The 19888-nt window shown below is 37.7% G+C and overlaps 1 protein-coding gene and 1 pseudogene across 4 annotated transcripts; both read right to left on the bottom strand.

Moving 5' to 3' along the window:
- Positions 1-1870: 1870 nt before the first annotated feature.
- LOC104591435 (pentatricopeptide repeat-containing protein At2g13600 pseudogene) lies at positions 1871-4968 on the bottom strand (annotated as a pseudogene). The gene has a single exon (XR_016085998.1). The product of XR_016085998.1 is annotated as a pentatricopeptide repeat-containing protein At2g13600 pseudogene (transcript).
- Positions 4969-7372: 2404 nt separating this feature from the next.
- Positions 7373-19076, bottom strand: LOC104591436 (uncharacterized). 3 transcript variants are annotated; one of them, XM_010250257.3, is made up of 5 exons: positions 18492-19076; positions 11247-11316; positions 10202-10612; positions 9201-9541; positions 7373-8148 (listed from the first exon to the last, which is right to left on the bottom strand). In XM_010250257.3, the coding sequence occupies exons 1-5, from the start codon at positions 18567-18569 to the stop codon at positions 7936-7938; spliced, it is 1113 nt and encodes a 370-aa protein (XP_010248559.1). In that variant the 5' UTR covers positions 18570-19076; the 3' UTR covers positions 7373-7935. The 3 variants fall into 3 exon arrangements, with proteins under 3 accessions (XP_010248559.1, XP_010248560.1, XP_010248561.1); XM_010250258.3 differs by having other exon boundaries at positions 11165-11316; positions 18492-18782; XM_010250259.3 differs by lacking the exon at positions 18492-19076 and having other exon boundaries at positions 11161-11277.
- Positions 19077-19888: the final 812 nt, after the last annotated feature.

Below are 19888 nucleotides of genomic sequence, written 5' to 3'. Positions count from 1 at the left end.
GCTGTTATGAACCTCATGAAACGCGTCTAAGATCTTTGGGCCGTCTAGTTCGGAGGTGGTTTCACGCCTGGAGGTGAACTCCACGTAAGCAAGCAACGTTTATCCAATCCCGTCAAAGCGAGCGAGGTGATAATCGGATCTTCCAACATAGCATCGTGATCCCAAGGAATTTGAAGGCAATAGCCCGCTTAAGGGAAAGGTCACTCAACACGTCAAGCAGGTCGTTAACCGGAGTCAAGTCAGATCAATGGAAGCAGGTTGCTTCTTACGCCAACCTGAGATCTTGCCTAGTTGTTCACATTTTGGCCTACTGGAGTGGTGCTGAGGTCGTCAGGGTAATTGTGAAGTGTCTAAAGTGCTCTTGGGGTCTGCTTACATGGTGTCGAGATGTTACTCTACTTTTCTACAATACCACGTGTCGTGATATCATTGAAGGACCAAATTACCTCTCATCAGTGACGTTGAGAAACCCTTCTTAAGCCAACAAAAAAATAACTCTCCAACATGAGAAAAGGCCTTCACTAGCTACTCTCTCTCTCTCTCTCATAGTCTCCAGCTTCTGTTCCTTTTCTTTTAAAAGCCGATTTGTCGGTCAGTAGTGGACCAACTTCTTTTTAGTTTAATCTGGTTCAATGCAGAACAGATGGACCCGATATATGTCGATTTATGGAATGAGACAAGGGATCGATGACCAATAATCTAACGTCTGGTATAGTCAATAATGTAGAAAAGGACGAAAAGGAACGAGTAGCAGGCTATTGTAATTTGTAAGGCGGGAGGACTTACCACTTAAACGAGCTATGAATATGATTTGCTTCGAGCATAAATATGAAGACGAGAAAAACTTATATGTGATCATTGTGATGGAAATAAGACCAGACCAGTTTTTGTTCAGACTGTTTATGTTGCCGGACCAAGAACTTAGACCAATCTTCTTGTTGGCTTGAGACGTGGATAGATTTGTGAGAGTTAATATTCTTTAAGCAAAACTAGGAAGCTCTATTTATATCAAACTGGCTAGCTAGGAAAAGATTTTTAAAATTAATATTTGTTAAGTAGCGAATGCCCGTGAATTTGTTATTTAAATATTGATTGTTTTCATTAATGCAATGCAGAATAATTAGCTAAAATAATATATTGTTATCCAGATAGCAGCTGGGACCAATATTGATTTTTTATACAATATAAGCTTGACCAGAAATTTTTGTTTTCTTAGTGCAGGTTATTCAAAGCTTTTTTTTTTTTTCATTAGACTACAGGAACCAAAAGATCACATCAAAGATATCCTTCTACTCGTGTATATATCTTCCAAGGCTTTTCAAAGGTATGGGATGTGATAATGATACTATGCTTAACATAAGCATATTTGTATAAAACAAACTAATGGAGAAGCACGTTTACTGCCAATGAATCAACAAAATGGAAAAAATATCAATCGGGTTTTGCAAAAGATATTGGTGGTTACATTGATGTGAGGCTGCCTGAAAGTTTCAGTGTCATATATGCATGGTATTGCAAAGATTTCATATTGCATGGAAGTCCAAATTTATACACGTTTGACACAAACAGATTACCCAAAAAAGCACACATATACAAGCATTCAGAAGTAGAAATCTTTCTTCATGGAGCATTTTTTTATCAGTACCAAGGATAGATTTTATTAACAGAAGAAAAGGATTGGGTAGCCTCGGCTACCCCATTACAAAGAAAGGCATTACAAGACTTTCTTCATGGGGCATTTGGAAACCACATGTAATTAAGAATTCTTGTTTAAATCCACAGTTCAACTTGAATTTGAAACAGTAAATGAAGTTAGGAAGAAAAGCTAGAGGTAGAGTAAGATACACATGACTGAATAAAGATTCAATTTGCTAGTATAATATGATTCTGTTATAATACAAAATTACAAATAGAACTTCAAAAATAAAGTCGGGCATCTTTAAGTAAATAAGATTGTTTACTGTAACTGAGTCATCCTTCTTCCTACTGTTTATACTGAGTATCTCTTCCAAGAAGAATATTATTCTTTTATCAACTTGTGTATGCTAGCTTCTAGATACAAGCAGAATGTAACAAAAGAAACCTCTTCAACAGGAAAGACCATAAGCATCACTTTCACTTGGATTTCCTTAGAATTCCCAAAAAGAACCGTCTCTAAGAGCTCCAATGCTGCATTGCCTAAAGCATCAAGTGACTGTAAATTTAACAAATGATAACTGCCAGACTTCCAGGAATTTCCATAGTTCATCGGTGATATTTACAACTCGCAACAATGAGGGGCCATTACTTGGTGTAATGGGAAAATCTCAGACTGGGTAAGCATCAGAACATGGGTTCAATTCTGAGGGAAGCCATTTTGTGCGAGGAAAAAAAAAAGCTAGGACCGCATCCAGCCTACCCCTCCCAAGATCCTAAATAGCTAGGACCAACATTGAGTAATGGTCTTTTTTAATCTACAACCCGCAACAATGTTTGAAATTATTCTCAAGTAACAACTTCAAAACCACTACTCAGATCATTAACTCTGCAAGTTCTGGAAAACCATCATTTCAGACATCAAAAGTTCTAAAATACCATAAATCTCAGCTGATTGTGTGTGGCATCCATCCTCACAATAGAAAGAATGGACTTGATTTCTAACCTCAACCCAACTACACCCCCCAATCTTCTTTAATCCCTTCTCTCTCATCAACTTCCTTACTTTTGAAACATCATTCCATCTCCCAACTGATGCATAGATATTTGAAAGCAAGATGTAACCAGCAGAGTTTTCCTCCATCAATTCCCAAAGCTTCCTAGCAGTCCTTTCCGCCATATCCTCATTCTTATAAATACTACATCCACTTAATAGAGCTGCCCATGCATTAGCTTCAGGCTGAAAAGGCATTGCTTCAATGAACTTCTCAGCCTCACTAAGGCGCCCTGATCGAGCCAGCATATCCACCATGCAAGTGTAGTGTCTACCCCTTGGCTTTATACCATAAATCCTCTCCATTGACTCGAAGTACTGAAACCCTTTGTCAACCAACCCACAATGGGCACAAGCAAAAAGAACAGCTAAAAAGACAAGCTCTGTAGGAGCAACACGTGCTGATCTTTTCATTTCCTCAAACAGGATAAGAGAATCCTCTGCAAAACCATTATCTGCAAGCCCTTGAATCATTGCAGCCCAAGAGATCTCATTCTTTTCAGGCATCCTATTGAAGACGCTCTTAGAGCTCACAATGTCTCCAGATTTAGCATACATGTCAGTAAGTGCAGTCCCCACAAACACATCCTGCTGAATCCCGAGTTTAATGATCTTCCCATGGAGGTTCCTGCCTTTCTCTATCGAGGCCAAACTTGCACAAGCTCGTAGGACACTTGAGAAGGTTGATTGGTTGGGAATTTCTCCAGATAAAAGCATCTCATTGAAGACCTCCAATACATGTTCACAGTGTTCATTTTGAACATACCCTGCAACAATTGTGTTCCAAGAGACAATGTTCCTCTTGGGTATCTGCTCAAACAACTCCTTTGCCTCTTCTAATTGGCCATTCAGGCTATAACCGGCAACCATTGAATTCCAAGAAACTAAATTTCTATCAGAAATTGAGTCAAAGGCTTGGCGTCCATCTAAAGTCTGTCCGCATTTGCAATACATGTCAATTAGAGTGCTCCCAATGAAAACATCCTTCTCAATCCCAACTTTTATGGCATGTCCATGAATGCTTTTCCCTGGTAGCAAAGCCTCAAGGCTGGCCAATGCACTAAGAATGCTGGAGAGACAAGAGATATTTGGTTTAAACCCATTATGAACCATTCGTTTAAAGAGTTTCGATGCTTCTTCTGCCTCACCACTCTGATTATATCTTGCAATCATCATACTCCAAGAAACTTCATTTCTCTCGGGCATCTCATCAAAGATCCGACGAGCTTCCATCAAGTCGCCTGTCTTAATGTACAAGTCGATGCTTGCAGTCCAAGAAACAACATCTCTCTCCTCCATCTGATCAAAAACCATCCTTGCCAAATCAACCTCACCCATCCTAAGGTGCAACGTGATTAAGGAGTTACAAACCGATATATTGTGTTCAAAGCCAGTTTTGACAATCAGTCCAAAAACACTCCTGCCTAATCCTGTATCACCTAAGCTTGTACAAGCTCTAACGAGAGATGTGAAAGTCACCTCATTTGGCAGGATTCCACTTTCAAGCATTTCCTGAAAAAGTTTTAAGGCATCAAAATTTAAGCCGTTTTGAACAAACCCGCTAATTGCAGCAGTCCAGGATACCACATTCTGGAATGGATTCCTCTCAAAATACCACATTGAATCATCCACTCTTCCAAATTTCATGAAACCTGCAATCAACGCTGTCCAGGAGACTTCATTTCTTTTGGGCATTTCATCAAACAAACGACGAGCTCCTTCCAAATTTCCGTTCTCAATATGAGCCGAAATCATGCAGTTCCATGCCACAATATCAAACTCTCCAAGTTCTTTTAAGATTCTATCAACGTCAAGAGTTTTCTTGCAATTCAAGTACATGATTAAGAGCTTGATGGCTATATATCTATTTGATGAGACACCCATTTTGAGCAGATGCGCATGAAGGATTCTCCCTTCTCTGGCCAGGCCTTGATTGGAAAAGTTCTTCAACAGAGAGACACAAGTCTCTAAATAAGCTTGGAAAGCTGTTTTTGGATTGATGGAAATGAGACTTCCAACGACTCTTTTGGTGAGAGAGGAGGTAGTTAGGGTATTTGACGACAAACCGGACAAAGGTTGAGGAGAAATTGAAGGGCATCTCGGCCATGTTTGACGATGCCTGTGAAAAAATGGGAGATAGCTTAAAGTGGGATGTCCGGCGATTTTCATGCCAGACCAACCTCAAGTCTACTGAGTCTGAGTGCGACTGTGCTTTTATTCATTCTCCTCTCTTAAAATTTTAGGGAAATTTTCCGATAGGTACTTGTAATTTTGTTCATCCTCTCTGTAGTTTTATTTTAATAAAAACCTCTTTTAAATTTTTAAAAAATTTAACTAAAATCTCTCTTCCGTCATTTATCCAAACGGAAAACGTTAACCGGTACATAATTTTTTTAAAATACCCATTTTACCCTTTTTTAAATGGGTACTAAAATAAATAACCGGTGTTATGCCGATCAATAACAGTCGCCGGTGAAAAACAGTTATCATTAACTCCCTGGTATTCCTCGGTCAAACTTAACTCAGTGCTAAATATCGTTGAGGGTGGAAAATTCCAAATACTATAAACTGAGAGATTTCTAAAGCTTTGTATCGTAGGATTGATCTCTCCAAATGGTTCCAATGTCGATCAAATTTGTCACCAAGGAATCTGGATTTTCAAATTCAAAAAAAAAACAAAAAATTAAAAAAAATAGAAAATTATGTACAAACGAACAACTTCTGAAGTAGAAATAAATGGACATGAATCCGTACGTATTTCCAGCAAAACAAATGCCCATTGTCTTTTCAACAGCAACAAAGACTCCACAGTAGGAAGAAGGATTCATGTATGAAAACTGACCGGTCCTATATTTTTAAGTAATTATTAATTAGTCCCTACCTTATATGTTAAATATTGATATATTTTATTTGTGTTTTGTTTGAACTTTAAAAAAATTGGTTATTTATGATAAAAACTATAAACATAAAACCAATACAAATATAATATAATGGTACAATATTTAATTAAGTTTTGTATAAATTTAAATATATATTAATAAAAAAATTAGTTTTACATAAAAAATTAATTGATTTAAATATATATTTTGGTTTTGTATAAAAACTAAAAAGAAATAAACTTAAATATAAATAGATATTTTAGTTTAAAATATATACAAAATCAACTAAACCGACAAACCTACCCAAACCGATTGCTTCAGGGTCAATCGGTTTTGGTTTAATCAATGAATAAACCAACTGAATCGAGTCGATTGAAAAAAATGACTCAAACCAATCTAACCCAACCCGTAAACACCCCTACTTGTGGCATAAGTCTCCATCATGTTTATAATGCTTCAGAACATACCATCCACTCTCTGATAAAAAACCGGAGGCAAATCTATACCATTGAAGGGATAAAGCCTGTTCGAATAACCTTTACAGCCTTACATGCCTTACATTGAAAATATTTCTGTATTTGTGTGCTTTATTTGGTGAGAAGATATTCTCAATGTAATGTTACAAGGCTGTTGGAACAGTGTGAGCATGGGCTTCCCAATAACAAAAATGGGATGGTACCCAAATCAGTTTGCTTGATAAATAATATTACTATTACCCAAATGTACCCTGAAACTCCAAGACTTGGGTTTCCGGATAATAAAGAATTTGATTAGGGGTATTCGATAACGAAGTGGTTTATTTGAAGGGTTATACAACGGGGGTAACTCATCCCCCAACCCAAAAGACCATAACCTCCCAACCCAGGTGCAAGTAAGATTAAAATTTTACCAACCAGCTGTTTTTGGGTTTTTTTTTTTTTGAAATAAAAAATTGAGGGCTCTCATATAGTATTCCTAAAAATGTATAATTGGGTTGGGTATGGATTAAGATAAGATCGGACTAGGTTTTAATTACCTAAGGGCAGGTCCAGACCCAGTCAAATAAAAAAGTCCAAAAGTCTTAAACCCAAACTCGGCTTCAAGGACCAAAAATACAAACCCAGCCCATGTAAAATTTTGGATTGGGTCAGTCGGACCCGCCCAAGTTGCATCCCTATGTCGAACACCCCCTTAAAGCAGTTATTATCAAAAGTCCAAAATGTAAGAAAAAATTTTGTTTGATTATTTGGTATCACCGTACATTATGAACATACCCCAATGCATAATTGTTTGTTCATGTTTAAGACATTTAGGTACCATTAAAAATGCTCCGAAAAAAAGGAAAAAAAAAAAAGCACCCTCAGTAAGTTGTTTGAGTCAAAAATCACTCGATAAAAATGTTCAACAAAACATTCGACCAATAATCTTGAATCAATCCAACCAAATGAGAAATTAAAGACTTACATGGTTAACCTGAATGAACCAAGGAATGACCAATGTTCTAAAAATCGGAGGACAAATTCTCAGACCTGGTGGTCAGCCAAACAAAGGCTTGGACTAAAAACACAAGAAAACTGAAAATAAATGCATGTGCGATGGACTATTGACCAAAAAAAGAGGTTGCTCTCAAATGGTAATAACTTATATTATTTGAATTTATATTGCTCATAATCAAATCAAAAGTCCAAATTTTGAAGTCGAAAGTTCTCGCATGTCACCGATCATTGCCGTAGAGAAACACTAAAGTAACAAGTAATAACCATCGATTCATCAAAACATCAACAAAAGAAAGTAAATAATCAGATATGCAATGTACAGAATCAACTGATTCAAATGAATTCTCAATAATCTTGATCAAAAAAATCCCAAGTAATTTGTCCATTTGCTTTGACGATTACTAAAGAGGCATAACAAGTACACCTCAACCGTAAGATGGTAATCACCAGATTCACCCCCAGTTTTGAGTTACATAAGAAAATATGCAATAGAAACAAATTTGCCCAATTAAAGCAATTCATCTTCTTCATGCAGGTTATGCATCCATCTTAGGATGTTGGAGCATTCTTGGACTCAATTATTCTCAACTTCGGTGATCTAATGCAGCAATGCACCAGAAAATGAAATTGCTCTTCACTAAATTGGTTGATGTTCTTCCCTGCAACCACAAGATCACAACTCTCATTCCTACTTGAACTAAGAAACTACAGCAGGCAGTTAGCTCTGTTCTCTGTCCTTGGTCTCTCTCTCTCTAGCAATGCCATCTTTATCAGCAGCTGGGTCCAACAGTCTAATTCCCATTCTAAAGCACCTCAAGTAAAACGAAAATAAACACAGATCTTCTCTGTAGAATACAAGGATGTTGCTACAAACATTTTTGAGAGATACTTATCACTCAGGTATGGCAGCTGAAGGGAGGAACCTCATAATGAAGCTTGAGAGTGACCAGATGCAGATAACACCGAGGAATTGAAGAACATTCATCAATGTTCCCAAAGAGTTGCTTATAGCCAAGTTATGTGAAGTTGTTTCAGCTCCTCTGACAGTGAAGGACAGAGCTGTCACCAACTGTGCTGCTCTATTTAACTGGTGTAATCTATAAACCTGAAAGTTTCAAAATAAGCACTCTCCTTTGGAATCACGATATAGGGAAAAGGCATACATAATACAACTCTAACATTGCCTTAATTCATGCAGAGGGGATGAAATATGGAGAACTTGGAAAACCCAAAATGTTGCTGTGTCCAAGAATCCAAATTTACTAATCAATATAAAAAATGTTATTGCTTGGTATTAGTTCACAACAAGCATATAAATATGTCACCTCAAGAAAAACATTTACAAATTAAAACTGGTAAATAAACAATGATAATACCAACCACAAAACCCTAAGCAAATGTGGTAGACAAGTTATGTTTGCCCAAGTCAAGAAAGGTTTGAGAAGCGGTACCCTAAAACCAAAAAAATCCAACACTGATAATATCAAACATGCATTATTATTGTTATAATCATCATAATCCATTAAGAACAGTCGAGCATCATATCCTATTCAATAATGAAGTGATGACCTTGACCTTTGGCTGATAATATTTGTGTTAGCTAGCTACAACAAGTCATCAAAACACAGGTAGTATCTAAAAATGAATCTAGTCAGGACAAAAATGATGAGATGGATTAGTGCAGAGTTTACTAACCAACAGGATAAACCAATGAAGTGTCTCTACAGAAGATCAATAAGCACTTGAAGAAAAAGAGATTGTAGTGTAACTCACGAAATCAAAGAACTCTAAAAATTAAGAAAAGAAAACATGCTACACTCATATGAGAGAGAGAGAGAGAGAGAAATCAACAGTTGGGTTCACTAAGCATCAGAACAAAGCAGAACTTTAGGGACAACATGGTCTTAAATAAGGTAGAAGCAAAGAAAATCATTTATGTGATCAAGACAACAATGATGATAATGACGGCATTTCCATGTGAACTGCCCAACTGTGTAAATGATTGCAAAGTTGACACAATTCATAGAAGTACTATTAGCAAATGAAACAATTATTCAAAACATCAGATATTGTGAAAAAAGAGGGAGGGAGTTCATAAACAAGATAGAACATATTGCTAGTGTTGACAAAAGTTGATCAAATCATGGAAGTCTTTACCTGAAAGATAACAGGAATGACAGGCCGTGAAGGTGATTTCAAATATCTGGCATACTGCTCAAATGCAAACTGCACGACAATCCCAACCAAATATGGTGCAAGAGTAGCTGAAGCTGCAGGCCCTGTCCATGGCCAGACAAAGCCCATTGTCACCATAGGAATTATCAAGCTAAGTACTAAGGCAGCAACAGAAGAGATCCGCTGCCCCAGATGGGTCTTCTGCCATTGACTACTCTTGGGAGAAACTATCTTAGCAGGTCTGTGCATACGGTCTATTAGTAGAAGGAAGAAAGCAACCCCACAGTAGAAGAGAACTTCTGTGAAGAACAATATGAGGAAATCTGCAAATTCACACTTTTGGTAAGAACAATAATAAAAGAAAAAAAAAGGTTAAAAATGTAAAAGATATTGGCTATTCCTTCTTTTGTCACCATAAAAGGGCATTTTACCCATCATCAAATAGATTGCACCTACAATACCTTCTTATTCAGAATCAACTCAACACAACAACTATAAACACCCCACTTCTCACATTCTTTCAAATGTTAAAAGAACAATAAGGGCCCCTTGGCTTGGTCCTCCATTCAGTTAGGATCTTTCAGATGAAAACCATCCATGGGTTGCATGTGTCCTGACATTTCACTTACAGATGATAGATTCCCCCAGTTTTTTTGTTCTGACAATTAACTTTTTGCATAAACATTTTATTTTTTTTTTATTGGTAACTTTCCACTTATATTGATTAGTGGTAAAAGAATGAAATGTGTAAAAGGAAAATGTATCAAGCACCCCTAGCATCCCTAGATAGCCTCTGCTACCTTACCCATTGTTATATTGGCGGAGGGGGGGAGGGATTACTAGAGAATCTGATCTCTGTTCGCAACTTGTTTAGTCAATACATCTGCCAAAGGTTATCTGATCTTTGTGTAACAAAAATGACCTAAACCTATTACATTCAGACTTATTTGTCAATATAAATTATTCTGTACGAGTATATTTACCTGTTAATAGGGAGTCCTCAAATATAGCAGAAAGTATCCTGCGCAAATAAAGTGATGGTAGAATGAAAGAAGCTACAAGAACAACTGGACCAACAAACACCAGAAGGTTCTGTTTATCATTTCTCAGTCTTGATACAAGTATTTCCTCCTGTTTTCTGTAACCATAAAACGAGATAAGACCAGGTTTTCCCCTGGTTCCCTCAAAGTGGAGATAGGAAGTGCCTTCACCAAAGTTCACTTCAGATTGATGCTGGTTTTCTTGCTGAGAAGCATATGACTTGAATTCAACATCTGACGACTGACCTTCTGAAGTAGCAAATAGAATTAATTGCCTCCGTGAGAAGTTTTCATTTCCCTTCCATGATACATCGTTTTTCTTCCATGATAAACACATGAGTTGGCTTGGTTTGGCTACAAGAACATAAAGAACTGAGCATTAGTAATGTGGATTAGCACCAAATCCATTGACAGCCCTACTCTGGCCCTAAGATATAAGTATATGAACTAGAACAAAAGGCCTTCTGTTCTGCTACAAGCAAGACATGTACAACAGACTACAAAACCCAGTATTACCAACAACTGAGGTGTCTTTTGATTGGATTTTATCAGATCCAACCCCTGAAGTGTTAGCAATGCCACATTAGCAACCCAACTTATTAACTTGTAGAATGTTTGGAGGCTTGCAGGGCCTGAGCAAGATCATAGTCAGCTCCAATGTAGTCATAAGATGCCGTCACTGCCACAAATGGCATCGTGTCATTGTGGTATAAGTTCAAAATAGAAGGGATTATTGGAATTGAACATCCAAGGTGGTATAAGTGCGGTCAAGCCTGTCAAGCCTACTCTATCTTGTTTGAATAGCAGAAATGAACTTGGTGCTGGACTACTGGTATAGTAAACCAAAGGTCTCAAATTACAATTTACAACAAATTGTACTAGACTAAGTCTATATATCTTACATACGTGTGAATTTTCAGCCAGGTTGCATCAACTGCCCAAACCAGGATTTTAAATCTCAGTATCTACTAAGAGACTATGAAAATACCCTTAAAACTACTCAGCTGCTGCAAATCACATCGCTCGCCGCCATCAAAGCATCCTCGCAATAGATTTAGCTGGACAGTAAAGCATGAGAGTTAGCAATGAGGAAATAAGATAAGGTTTTCTTTAAGGAAAGCCCTTGGAAGGAATATTTAATAACTGCATTTGCGCAATACTTGATACTTAATCAAATGGCAACAAATAACAATAGGCCCATAAGAGAGAAATCATACACAAGAACATAATACATGTAGAAAGATTATTTAGGGGGAACCCATAAAGCTTATCTCTCTAGAGAAAAGGTATACAGTTGATGTTCACATGTGGAAACACACACATGTGAACATAATACATGCGTATTTGTGCAATACTTGATACTTAATCAAATGGCAACAAATAACAATAGGCCCATAAGAGACAAATCAAACACAAGAACAAGATACATGTAGAAAGGTTATATAGGGAGAACCCATAAAGCTTATCTTTCTAGAGGGAAAAAAAAAAGGTATACTACAGTTGATGTTCACATGTAGGCACATAGACATGATAAAAAAAAGAACTCACTACAATGAGATTGATAAGGAGATCCAGAACAAAAACTGCATTAGACTGCCTCAAAGAATTTCTACATTTACACTATGTTAAAATTAAAAACAGGGCCCAGGGCCCCCAAATAAAATCCTCTCTTATATCACCTTCTCTAGCTAAAGCATCAGCAAGGCAATTTGCTGATCTAGATACCAACTTGATCCGGCAGTTCAATTTGGACACCAAGATCTTTGCCTCTCCAATCAAATGATCAAGGGCCCCAAGGGCCTGAAGCTGTAAAGGAGAATCAGATATACCAACTTGGGTGATAGAATATTTTTTTTTTATCAGCAACACAAAATTTAATTCATTACATTAAAAGGCAATTACAATGAAAAGTTGTGGGCTAAAGCATGAAGCCCAAAAGAAACTATCCCACATTTTGCAAAACAGCCCAGAACATAGATTGCCTCTGAATTCCTTGTTTAGCTAAACCATCAGCCAAGCTGTTTGCAGAATTTATTTTCTGCTATTTTTTGGTTTTTAAATTTATTTTCTAGTTGTAGGTGCCTTGTCAATTTTAGTAGGATTACAAAAGTGTTATTAGAGTTGTGTTAAGAGTTAGAGTCCTGGTTGTTACCAGGAATTATTCTCTATTTTCCTATCTCTTTCTCCCCCATTACTTCTTCTAACCAGTGTTTTAAAAGACGTGGGAGGCATACACCTGGAGGTGCGCCTTTCAACTAGTGTTGTGCATCTTTATTCTTCTTAATATAAAACATTTTTATTAAAAATAAAGAAAAAATGAGATCCCCCTTCCTCCTCTTCCTCCTCCCCTTCCTCTTCCTTCTTCCTCTTGACCCCCCTCCTCTTAAGGAGGCTTACGCCTCCTTGTGTTCAGGAGGCTTACGCCTCTTAAATTCTGAACTATCCCTCACGCCGCTAGGTAGTGGAACGCCTCATGTCACGCCTCCACATTTTAAAACATTGATCCTAACAGCAAGAGTTCTCTCTCTTCTGAGTTTTGCTCATTCTTTGATGGGCATCCAGCTGTCTACTTGCTTTCCCATCCATATTCTTCATCTTCAATCACCTAAAGCCCCTTCACCTAACAAATCTCACCACTAGTTTGAAATTTGTAGAAACCCTATCCCGATTCTACATCACCTCCTTCTCAATACCTAGTGAGGCAATGGCCCACCCTCACCTTCATTACATAACTATAATAATAACTTTGAAGTTGTGTGTGTGTGTGTGAGAGAGAGAGAGAATTAAATTTCAAGTCGTGGCTTTATTACATAACTAAAGCCATCTTTGGCCTTTAGGTAATAGGTACTATGGATTGGACCTGCCATGGGAATTAAATTTCTAGTGAAGCATATATGAAAATTTTGTTCTTTGATTCACCAGAATGGTATTGATACTAGACAACTTTAAAAACCATTGGAATTAGAAGTTCCACCAACATAGGTGGAGCTTTTAATTCTAAGTTTAGGAGTTGCAAGCCCTCGTTCAAGATGTACCTTCTTGTTTTCCAATTCTAAATAATCATTTTTCTCCAGTAAGCTCTAGCCAAAGTATCCAGACACAAGCCACATGCAAAGCAAAATGAAAATTCAAACCAAGGTTCATCAACAAAGAAGGTCTACTATGGTCAAGTAAACCCGTTTAAATGTCATATGTGCAAATACAGTCCCAAGTTTACAGAGGGTTTATTATGGGGACATTCTACAACATGAATGTTTTTGTTTCATTTTGCTTTTGGAATCGCCACATCAGCAAAAAACAAAAACATGTTCTTGAACTCTGTTTTTGTTTTCAAAAGAAAAAACAAGTAGGTTTTGTTTCAAAAACAATACATTTTTTGGAACAAACAAAATATAGGTTTTTAAAACAAAAACAATCTTTTTAGTATAGAAATCATATGTTTCATGGAACATGAAGTAGAATAATTAGAATAACTGATAAAAAAAAATATGTTTTTGAAACCAGATTCAAGAACATGTTTTTGGTTTTAGTTTTGAAAACAGAAAACAAACACACAACTGAGAACATGTTTTTTGTGTTCTTATTTTGAGAAACAATCTGTTTCCAAACCACGTGGTTTTGATTTGTTTTTAGAACCAGCAACAAAAAAACCAATTCATGTTGTAGAACGCCCCCTATGCTTGTCAAGTCTAAAAATAGTTTTGCCACCTAGCAAATTTCTGATTCAAGATTCAAAGATGATTGGAGAAATTAGTGAAGACAGTAAGAAGGTTATAATATAATCATCACTTCATAAATAGTGTGTTATGTTTGTACAATTCTTATTGATCAGTAACAAGATTAAAAGCAATATTATTAATAGATGAAAAGAAAATGCGGGCCCATGGAAAGAGGGAAAGACCAACAATTCAGCAGTCACACAAAATGACATGCATGGAACAAAAAATAGAAGAACACCCCCAGAACTATTTTGATTAAGCAGAACCACAACACAAGGATAATTATCAAAATAAAAAATTAAAAACTTAAAAAAACACACACACACAATACAAGGAACTCCTTAAAAAAACTTTTGGCAGAATACAGGTCTCTTCTATTGGTTATAAAGGTCCAAAAAGTTTTTAATTTTTATCATTAGAGACAGGAAGGAAGTAGAAGAATAGTAAGTTCGTAATTTTGAACAATGGATCACTCCTGGGAATTTGGTGTAGCTTACAAGATGTGCATCTGCATGTGTAAAAGTAAAAAAAATAAATTAAATTAAATAAAAAAAGGCATTGACAAAACAAAGACAATTTTCTGCCTCTTTATCCTTTCTTTTTTATCCTTACTCTGCAATAATGAATATAATCCTTTTTTTACTTGCACAATATGCTTTTCTTTTATTGCTCTTAGTTGATAAATATCTCTCCAATGTCTTTTCGTTCTGAAGTAATAATAAGAACAGTTTTTTTCTCTTTACTTTTGAATATAAGACCAAAATGTTTTGTATTCTATTCTCTTCCAGAGCATGCTTTGATACAGCAAACCCACCCAAAATCCCTCACTTGTACCATCCAATAGGTAAAGGTGCTTTAGATGATTGAAGATGAAGAACTGAGAGAGACTGGAAAGTAGGTCAGACAGATCTGTAAGTGATTGGAAATTGATTAAACAAGTGACGCAGAATTGAAGTAGGGTGGAAATGAGCTCCCACAGTGATTACAAGTTTGTAGAAATATAGATGGCAGTGAGAATGGATGCGGTACTATTTTAAAGGGGATTGCAGGAATTTTGTAACAGAGAAGAGAAAATGCAAAGGGAAGTGAGAGATATGATCCACATTGTAAAAGTGTAGAACAATAAAAAGAATAAACAGACCAGGAATCTTGAGGCAGAGATTTAATAGAATAATATTCAGCAATGAGCTAATAACAGACAAAACAAAAAAAAAAAAAAACAATAGATAGGTCCTAATGGAATCAGCACAATTAGGTTCCTCTAGGAGTTGACACCTAAAGATGAAGGAGTAGTATCTTCATACGCTTGAAGTCAGCACCAAACCATCAACTTGCAGGAGCAATTCAAAATTCATTTATTCATCATTTCAAAACACTCGTTACAAAACTTACAATGGTATATATAGATGAGCACTCAATCCTTTTTGAGATGTACAATATAATTATCTTCTTCACCAAGTGTAACTAAACAAGGAAAGAAATAATCTAAAATATCTTCTTAATCCTTATTTGATATGATGTCAAATCAAAATGTTGATTGAAGAAGCTGCATGAGTCTCAAATCTTTGAGTGAGAGAACCTGTATGGGCCCCACTTGAGCTGGCCATCACTGCTGGAATGGGCCTAGCATATGGGCTATATATGGCATGTGGGATGCAAATATGAGCTGCTGACCCATGGTCTTATGACAAGGTCTTTTTCCTGGCCCATTTCTTTTCACTATCATGCTTTCTGCAATCTATAGACATAACCACTATCTCCACCCACCAAAAAAAAAAAAAAAAGAAGCTCCTCTATTTATTGTAAGTAGTGTATTCACCATACCTGTACCTTTCACTACAATTGGACTATAGTTCTGTATACTTTCACTCATATTGTAGTTAGGATGTTTATTATTGATGATAAATGTATCTATTAAACCCAAAATGAGTTCAAGAGAGGACGAAATGTTAATTTTAATCACCATATTGATAACCCAGTTTAAGAAGGTTTTTCTCCAAGCTGCCAATCAGGTAAAAGGGTAAAGTTGGTAGTTGATGTAAGACATCAGGTCCTCTTTTTGGGTAGGTCAACAAGAAAAATTTGTCCTGCTTCTTGGTGTTAAGAAAATAGAATTGCCTACAGAACTACTAGAGTTAAGGCCTTTCTGTTTTGACAGCTATACTGCAAAATATTATGACTATTGACTAACTTGCAATACAGAAACTTTGTGTTTCCGAATGTGTATAGAAATTACCATCTGTGATTGAAATATTATTCAGAATACCTATATGGACAGAAGTTCTCTAAACAGGTTGTTCAGGGCCTCAAGCTTCTTGTGTAAATAACTTATCATATATTTCAGCCATGTGTAGAGATAACATGGCTAAACCAGCATGTTCCTCAGATGAAGGCCTAAAGAAGTCACGCAATTGGGCATGTCATCACCTCCCATTCAATATCAGCCCCATATCCGATTACCAAATGGATGTTTTCCACATAGATTGCTACAACATTGAAAGCCTCAACATTTGAATCTATAGAAGAGCTTGACCTGGCCAAATGGCAGAATAAAATTTCCCCATTAATAAGAAGTAGATAAGAAAGCATGTGGAACCCTTTTGTGCCACCAAATATGTCACCCTCCTATACATACTGGTTCTGTTTATCCAGTAATCAACAACCAAAGAAGGTAGCCACCAAAAGATGTTACATATGTTACAGGTCAAGAACAAATCCAAAAACTATCTTGAAAAATGAGAAACATGATGAGGGCGGATTTGGCCTTCCAATGATATTGTGACACATGGCATCTTGGAACAACTAGGTGACACCCGGAACCACTTTGGCAACAACTTGCCTTAGCCAAGTTGATGGTGTCCCACCTGGCGGCCTGGCCCTGGCACGACCTGGCCCTGGCGCGAACTAGCAGCCTGGCACAGGCGCGACCTGGCAGCCTGGCACAGGCGCGACCTGGCGGCCTAGCACAAGCACCAACCTGGCGACCTGCGAGACATGCTCGGCGACAAATTCGGCATGCATATCCTAACACTCCCACGATCCTTGGAAGTTGGCCCACGTGCCGAACGATCCGGAGGGTGGTCAACGTGCATGGCGGTTGCCTCAAGGAATCTCGGACCACTTAGACGACTTCTCGAAAATCTCGGATATGGTGCATGAAGCCCACGCCAAACAATGCCTATATAAAGGCACCAACCCCAATGACATGGGAGGGGGGGGGGGCAAGTAAGCATATTCTATCTCTCATACTTTGTGATTTTTAGCTCGCAGTCTACTATGAAAGTACTGACTTAAGCATCGGAGCGACCTCGCCGGGTTAGCCACCCCGGGTCCTCTGACATTGATTCCTTGCAGATCTCTAAACTATGAATCTCAACAATCAATCCAGCTCGCCACCAGGCAGCTCGGCACTCTAGTCAGCTCGGTAACAAATTGGCAGCTCGGCACTCTGGTCAGCTCGTCACCTAACCTGCCTAGCTCGGCCCAGTCAGCTCGTCACCTAATCTGCCTAGCTCGACCCAATTAGTTCGGCACCTAACCTGCCCAGCTCGGCCCAATTAACTCGGCACCTAATCTGCCCCCAGCTCGGCCTGGTCAGCTCGGCATCCAGGTCCTCATCCAACAAAAGTTCACTTCGGCCTCTGAGTCATCAGCCACTTGGAAGCAAACCTAATGACGAGGTACTTAGCACAAAAAATTGATACAACAACCAAAAATTGGTTCTTGTATGTGGAACCTTTTGTGCCACCAAATATGTCACCCTCCTATACATACTGGTTCTGTTTATCCAGTAATCAACAACCAAAGAAGGTAGCCACCAAAAGATGTTACATATGTTACAGGTCAAGAACAAATCCAAAAACTATCTTGAAAAATGAGGAACAGATACCATGATTTCTTAACTTCTATAGACGCAGACAATAACTGGTTCACTATTGGAATATATTGCGAGTAACTTTTCCTTTATGCTACCAAAGCAGGCTTGTGTGCACGAATAATTTCCTTAGTCGAAAAGGAAAACAGAAGAAAAAGATACCTATAACACATTCCTTATGTGTTTCTAATAAAAGGACTATCAAGACCAACCTGAAATGATTCAACCTATAAAAAGGAATATCTAGAGACAGGAACTGCAAGTAGGCAAGAGAAAACCAGACAAGGAAAGGCAATATGAGCACTTATGGAACTAAAACTCTTATCATCCACCTCTGTATAGAGACTCGATAAAGCATACTTCCTTAGGAAGCAGATTGCAGGCTTCGATTAGCGATAGCCAACCATAGTTCTTGGTATTTAAACCATTAACAGACAACCACGACAAACTCAAAGAAGTCAGAATAACGTATATCATGGATTCCAGCACCACACAATCTCCGATTGCACATATCGGTAAGAACCCTAACGAAAACATCATTGATAGACTGTACCCTAATATGATTAAAAAAAAAGTATAAAGTATAAACAGAAGTTGAGATAATTTGATAAACAAAACCATGAAAGAAGTTGAGGAATACCTTCAAATATCCTTTGGAATAAGGAGGAGAAAGAGATGGAGAAACCCAAGACAAAGAAGACCCAAGAGGAATAGTCATTCTTGTAGCCAAGGCAAGAACTGCTTGCTACAGAACTAAAACCTTCATGTCCGTCGATTTTGACTCGAACCCGTTCGACTTTAAGGATTAGCAGATATCCACTTGAAAGATTTGTAAAGAAAATGAAGAGAAATGTGAAAGAATGAAGAAGTTTCCAAAACTACTTCTGAAGCTGCAGCTAACAAAAGAAAGTTTCTCTTTGTTATGTTCTCGATTAAACGGCAAACCCCATTTAGATTTTAGACAGGCTCTCACTGTTGTTCACTAAAAATATGTAAATCTTTTTTCTCTGCTCTTTGGTTTTCTTTTTTTTTTTCTTGTTTTTCTTCTCACCCAGACGCCAAAAGGCTTTCGCTGATGGATAGGGACGCATATATTCCTAACCGACAAATGCACCGAGGAAGATAAACATAAATCTCGGACGTCCAATTTATTGGGCCCACAAAACCATATGTGCACCGCATATACGACAATCTGATCAGCACCTGCCTGTGTTGTGTTCATTCATCAAATGGTTCAGATTTTCTACAAGGAAAAGAAATGGAAAGAAAGGAGACACGGTCCAATTCTCATCGGTCATCGGTAAACCTAACCCTTACACACCACGACGCCCAAACGAAGCGATCTGATCCCTTTTCAAATCTCGATTTCTAGAGGCTGGGAGCGCTGTTCTCGTCTCCCCTACACGGGTTGGGCCTGAGTTTTCGAGTTGCGGGATGGGCCTGGGTTAGAAGACTCGGGGTCTCTTGCATGATCTAAATTTGGGTTGGGCTTGTGTTGAGGCTTTGGGTAGCCCAAGTCCGATTCAAGCCCAACCTGACTCAATTTGAACCGCACAAAATATGTACAAAGTATGAAACGTACATTAGGAACTAAATTTAACATATATGTACGAGAGATATTTCCATTTTCTCACTGTTTTGACTGGATGCTATGTGACCAGTAATAATACCTTCAACTAGTGGAAGCACCAAACCAAGTGACAAATCCCGCAACACTTTTAGCTGCTACAAGATTCTTCATTTCACAATAAAAAAGAGAGAATCCGGATCTTCTGCTCACCATGCTGTTTATAACGAGCCACCTATGTAACAAATCCAGTTATATTATAGCCTGTGAAGATTTTCAAGGCAGCATTCTATTCGTTCAAAGGTACCAACATGATAAAAGCATAGCTGTTTGCCACGTTTTGTTGCTATGATATCTTTCCACCATTCTAATGGTCCATTTTCGGTCCAGGGATATGGTCTTCCACTAGGGACCGAGGCCATCTAGCAAGAAACAACTATGTGGCCCTCCTCTCGATTTCCACAGATTTG

Source organism: Nelumbo nucifera, chromosome 4 (genome assembly GCF_055504915.1).
Source record: "Nelumbo nucifera cultivar China Antique chromosome 4, China Antique-T2T, whole genome shotgun sequence".
Lineage (NCBI taxonomy): Eukaryota > Viridiplantae > Streptophyta > Magnoliopsida > Proteales > Nelumbonaceae > Nelumbo > Nelumbo nucifera.
The sequence above is the reverse complement of the archived record's forward strand: the minus strand, read 5'-3'. Positions and strand labels throughout refer to the sequence as shown.

What these genes read in the sequence shown, in the direction of transcription:
- LOC104591436 (XM_010250257.3), bottom strand. Translation starts at nt 18,569, where the DNA reads ATGACTATTCCTCTTGGGTCTTCTTTGTCTTGGGTTTCTCCATCTCTT. An exon ending in GCAGCTGAGTAGTTTTAAGG is followed by an intron (nt 10,613 to 11,246) that starts GTATTTTCATAG and finishes ATGTTCTTGTAG; the next exon opens with CCAAACCAAGCCAACTCATG. An exon ending in TCATTCCTGTTATCTTTCAG is followed by an intron (nt 8,149 to 9,200) that starts GTAAAGACTTCC and finishes TGAAACTTTCAG; the next exon opens with GTTTATAGATTACACCAGTT.